Source organism: Tachypleus tridentatus, chromosome 5, assembly GCF_004210375.1.
Source record: "Tachypleus tridentatus isolate NWPU-2018 chromosome 5, ASM421037v1, whole genome shotgun sequence".
Lineage (NCBI taxonomy): Eukaryota > Metazoa > Arthropoda > Merostomata > Xiphosura > Limulidae > Tachypleus > Tachypleus tridentatus.
Window position 1 is genome coordinate 51743564 of NC_134829.1, and position 6000 is coordinate 51749563.

Sequence of the window (6000 nt, forward strand, 5' to 3'; positions counted from 1 at the left end):
ACTAGCTATATCACAACATTAAACATTTTAATCTTTGAAAAATTAAGTGCTTGGTGAGAATCTCAACCAACAATATTTCTCAGCTATATTGCCAAAATATTATATTTTTTTTTAAGGACTCGCCATCAAACAAGTTGTTGTTTGCAAAGGACATTCTTGCACACAAAAGGATGGTGACAACATTTTACAAAGAGGTAGCCCAGTTACCTGCCATCACTAATCAACAGCTCAGTGTCAGCTTACAGAAGTTGTCATTGGTGAGTTGGTCTGAGAAGCTCAGTGTTATTCACAAGAAAGAGTTGTATATACAGTTGAGAAATAACATGAAAGATTAAGGCCTAGGTTAAAATAGTTGTAGAAGCAAGATTTCACTCCAATAAATAAGACTAAAGGCTTGTTATTAAAATAATTTTAATATAAACCTACTTTATATGTGTTACTACTATATTCACCTCTACTTGAAAGATGAGATTCAAAAGTGAAATGCCCAGCATGGCCAGGTTGTTAAGGCATTCAACTCGTAATCTGAGGGTCACGGGTTTGAATCCCAATCAAACCAAACATGCTCGCTCTTTCAGTCATTGGGGTATTATAATGTGACGGTAAATCCCACTATTCATTGGTAAAAAGGTAGTTCAAGAGTTGGTGGTGACTAGCTGCCTTACCTCTAGTCTTACACTGTTAAATTAAGGATGGCTAGTGCAGATAGCCCTCAAGCAACTTTATAAATAAAAAAAAAAAGAAATTACGTTAGTTGACATGTAACCCCCCATGTTTTCCAAGTTAGATTATAATAATGGAGTTTCATTTTATGAAGTTTATTTAAAATGACCAGTGCTGTTTGGTTCAGCCATCTTGTAACGTGTAATGATATAATGTGCAGTTTCATGAAAACGTGTAGGAGAAAGTGAAACATTAGGTTTCAGGCTACTTTCAAAGAACAATGGAAGGTAAATCACAGATGAAACGTCAGAACTTTATTAATCTTCATACTTAGTGCAACAGAAACTCAGTGAAAGTGTTTGAGTTCAGCGAACAGTTAATATATTGTGTGTCCCCCTTTTACTTTAATAACTACAGACAGTATTTCAGGCATTGTTGCAACATATTTAATCAACACGTCATTTGGGATTTTACTCCAAATGTCTCTAATACACTCCTGTAAAAGTTCTTTGGAAGTAGCATTTGATTTATCAAGTTTTTGATCTCTCAAATCCCAGATCTGCTTACCTGGATTGAGATCAGGTCTCTGTGGGGGTCATTGCATTATTTGAATGACTCCAGCAGCTTCTTTCTTAGCTAAATGATTTTTGGATACATTGAATGAGTGTTTGGGATCATTATCTTTATGATAGTAGAATCCTCTCTGAATAACACACAAACCACTGGGTATACCGTGATGGATCAGTATCTGATGATACTGGCACTGGTCTATTATTCCATCTATTTTACAAATATCTCCTGTAGCCTCAGCAGGCCAACACCCCCAAACCATCACGCTATCATGATTTGTGATAGATATTATGCATTCAGGTAAGTATCTTTTGCCTTTTTTTTTTATTGGACGTAACTTACGCTTTGAACCACTTATTTCAAACTTGGACTCATCTGTCCATAATGCCCTTTTCCATTCATTAGCAGTCCAATTTTTGTACTTTTTATCAAATTTCAGTCTCTTGACAATATTTGGAGGTTGAATGAGACTTTTATAACTGCTATATGACTAAATATCCCATTCTTGTTGAGTCTTCTTGTAATTATGGATCTGGACACTTTTCTGTCAATCAGTACATGGTCATTTATCTTATGTTTGACATTGGCAGCAGTTTTCCTTCTCTCTAAAGATTACATAAACAAACATACTTATCAGTGTCATTTAGTTTAGGTGTTCTACCTCTTCCTTTCCTAGTTTCAGTACACTTCACAGTTTTTGGAGACCATTTCAAGTCTACAGTAATTTGTCAGAGTCCAGCCAGCATCACGTAAAGCTTTTGTACAAACTCTCTGCTCTACTTATAATTTTCTACACGTTTTTGGGACATAGAATGATAAAAACTTAATATACAGTGTTAAACACTGTTTTATCAAGGTGTATTTGTGGAATGCTATTAAAATAAATTTATTCCAGAATATACTGACACCATATTCTAGCTTCTTACAAACTTCTTCAAATATAATGAAGACACTACACGGGGTACCATGACAATTCTTTCATACCCTAAATTTGATCAATTTGTTCACTTAAACAGAACCCTTGTGACATGCATGCCCTTGGTAGAAGTATACAAGTATACTCACCTGGGCTCATTCATTTGTTATCAAGTATCCGTGAAGCATTACTATAGTGTTGAAATTTACATTCTGTAATGACATGGAGAAATTAGCTCCGTAAAAGGGAAATAATGATGAAATATTATTTTGTCCTAACACTTTTACACAGTACTGCAGATCAAATAGCAATGATTTTTTCATTTAATATGTATATTATATTTTTTCTAGGTGCACAGAGGTGAATTTGACAGTATGAATGCAGTGAAAGACCTGTACATTTATTTAGAGAGATATGTTAAAGAGGTAATGCTAATTATTTACACAAATTGTGGTGAGGTTTGTCAAGCATTTTAGATGGTTGGAAACATGTAAATAACTCGCATAGAATGGTTTATAAATATTAGCCCGGAACTATCAGGTTATTGTATGAATGCTTTTGTATATCATATATTGGGTTTAACTTACTGTATGTTTTTCAAGATAAACCAATTCATGATCATTTAAATGCCTTTCATTTTAAAATCACATTTGTATTTTTCTATACAAAACTAAAAATATTACATCTGTTGAAGCCCTAGAAAACCCAACTTCACTTCCTTTAGCTTTGTGGTCAAATGTATGTCTAATGCAGGGGTGGGTAACTTCATGACCACTGGCCAAATGTGGCCACTGGATAGCACAGTTGTGGTCAACTCGACTTTAGGAATCAACTTTTTTCATTGTTTTTTTTTATTGCAAACTTGGTAATCAGTAACTGCACTGTCTCATGTCATCTCTAATGTCGCACACTTCATCACTGCCACAGTCTCAGCCCATTTGGTTATGTCAGTCTTGTTCAGATGTTTGTTATCGAGTGTGCGTCGTTTTGCATGCACTTGCAAACGTATTTTTATTGTTGCACAACATTGTTGTTTAAATATATTTTGTTTTTAATTCCATAATATAGATAAGTGGATAATTTGAAAACAAATGAATCCAGATGATGGAGAACACTCAGAAAATAGACAGTTTAATTGGTTCTGGCATTACTGACAAAAAGAGAATGATATGTGACTGGAGAAACGAGAACTTAATGAAAGTTGAGAGTTGAAATTTGTAATGATTGAAGTAAATAATAAACCAGTGTGTGTTTTGTGTAACAAAGTTTTTAGAAATAATAAAGCATACAATCTTAAGCAATACTTTAACAATCTTCACAACGATTTTGATGTAAAATTTCCAGTTGATAGCAAAAATCATGTGAATGAAATTAGCCATCTGAAAGCACAACTTGATGAACAAAATGGAGGCCTAAAAAGATTTTTATCATCGATAGAACTAGTTACATTAGCTAGCTATAAATTAGCTTAGATTGTAGCTCAAAAAAATAAATAATTTTCTGATGCTGAACTGGTAAAAGAAATATTGATTGTGGTCATTGAAACTGTTGGAGAATTATGATTCAAAAATAAAAGATGATATTCTTGTAGTTTGTATGCAACACTGTGGTAAAGATAATACTGTGTAGTTTGTATGCAACACTGTGGGAAAGATAATAATGTGTACTTTGTATGCAACACTGTGGTAAAGATAATACTGTGTAGTTTGTATGCAACACTGTGGGAAAGATAATACTGTGTAGTTTGTATGCAACACTGTGGGAAAGATAATACTGTGTACTTTGTATGCAACACTGTGGGAAAAATAATAATGTGTAGTTTGTATGCAACACTGTGGGAAAGATAATACTGTGTAGTTTGTATGCAACACTGTGGTAAAGATAATACTGTGTAGTTTGTATGCAACACTGTGGGAAAGATAATACTGTGTACTTTGTATGCAACACTGTGGGAAAAATAATAATGTGTAGTTTGTATGCAACACTGTGGGAAAGATAATACTGTGTAGTTTGTATGCAACACTGTGGGAAAGATAATACTGTGTAGTTTGTATGCAACACTGTGGGAAAGATAATACTGTGTAGTTTGTATGCAACACTGTGGTAAAGATAATACTGTGTAGTTTGTATGCAACACTGTGGGAAAGATAATACTGTGTAGTTTGTATGCAACACTGTGGTAAAGATAATAATGTGTGGTGAAGTTTTATAATTCATTAAATGTAGAATACATTTATGTAAAATTATATATAGTATGGTTACTACAACAACTGTAAATTCATTTCTTAACATTTGATATTTGCTTAGATGTTGACAGCACTAACAGTGGACCCAGTGTGCACCAAAACTCACCTGGCATACAAGCTCCAAACAGTGACCTACATTTTACAAGGAGAAGAAACGTCTGTTTGCTGAGAAAAAACATTACTTTCATAGAATATTAAAAAGTGCCAATTAAGAAAGCGAGCCATCAAACTTAATGTTTTTTCTTCTGAATTTCTTGGCCAAAGACTTAGTTCACACACATCAAATCAAAGTAAAATAAACAAAGGGGGTAATTTAATCTTGGTGGTCAGTTAGAGTCCAGGTTGGAAACTCAGGGTCAAATAAGAACTGGGTTTACCTTCTACTACTACTACTACCCCATGAATTAGATGACCAAGTTGGGCTGAAGATAGCATATCAGACAAACATTGAGAAAATGGTAGACAACATTGGGATTGAGAAAACATAGTTCTTATAGACTCTTTGTGATCAGTTGATACATGAAAATAAATATTTTATTGATAGCAATGGAAAGCCAAGTGAATAATAAAATTTTGACTTTTATTTTAAGAAGGCCAAGGAAAACTGACAGTTGAATACTGGAGTTTGTTTGTGACCAGTACTTGTAACGAAACACAGGGTATTTAAATTATGTGTAAAAATGCTTTTTATTTATAAATATACAGAAACTTGTAATTAGTAAATAGACACCCAAGTTTAAAAGAACACCAATGTTATTTTAGAACTGTATATACCTTTAGCAAACTGTGACTGAAGGTAATGCTTTGTTGTGTAACTCTTTACTTCATATAGGTTCATGGATCATATAGACAAGACCAGTAATCCATTTCTGGCACAAAATCCGTATCAGGGAGTCTTCAGAAGTGGGTTTGCTGGAAAGCATGGATCGGTCAAGGATAGCCCACGTGCTCAGTGGGGCTTATACTCCTTACTAGCAGAGTTATACTGATCTGGCTTTCCTTCCATTTCAGGGGGTGTCTGTTTATATCATGTCTCTGTACATTCATGAATGTATTTAAGGTATATATATGTATATCGATACATTTTGTGTGTGTTTAAAAAGTTGTGATGATAAGAGATAAATGCAGACAGATATCAATGAATCTTCCAGACAACATTCCAAATTTTAGTAGGAGAATATACTTATATCCTAGACTTGTATTTTTGAATGAATGAAAAAAACAAATTGTATAAAGAACACAAAATTTTCTTTGGTATAGAGTAAATGATTCTTGGTTATTGAATAAGATCATGCTGTTTATATATTTACAAGCTAGATACCATAAAATAAATAGGCAAACCCCGATAATTACATATTTTTATTTTATTTTAAAGCCACAACAAGTCCAAGGCCTAGAAGGTATTGTATGGTTATTTGTGGCACTATGTGATACATTTTGTAATTTTAAGTGTTCTGAAGGCATAGTATTCGATTCATGTCTAAGGATCAAGTGCTGGAAAATGGGGGTCGTTTAGTAAGTTCTTAATTGTTCAATGATATCAGTTATTTTACACTTGTGACTTTAACTCAGTCACGTTTATTGAACAAAATGATTGTCATCCTA

At 33.5% G+C, this 6000-nt stretch overlaps 1 protein-coding gene across 1 annotated transcript in view; it reads left to right on the forward strand.

Moving 5' to 3' along the window:
• LOC143251165 (plexin-B-like) overlaps positions 1 to 5070 on the forward strand; it is an 86525-nt gene extending 81455 nt beyond the window's left edge. Inside the window, exons 34-36 of the mRNA XM_076502563.1 lie at positions 117 to 257; positions 2500 to 2574; positions 4457 to 5070. Coding sequence (XP_076358678.1) covers positions 117 to 257; positions 2500 to 2574; positions 4457 to 4564 — 324 coding nt within the window. The 3' untranslated portion in view covers positions 4565 to 5070. The remainder of the gene's footprint in view (positions 1 to 116; positions 258 to 2499; positions 2575 to 4456) is intronic.
• The last annotated feature ends 930 nt before the right edge of the window (positions 5071 to 6000 follow it).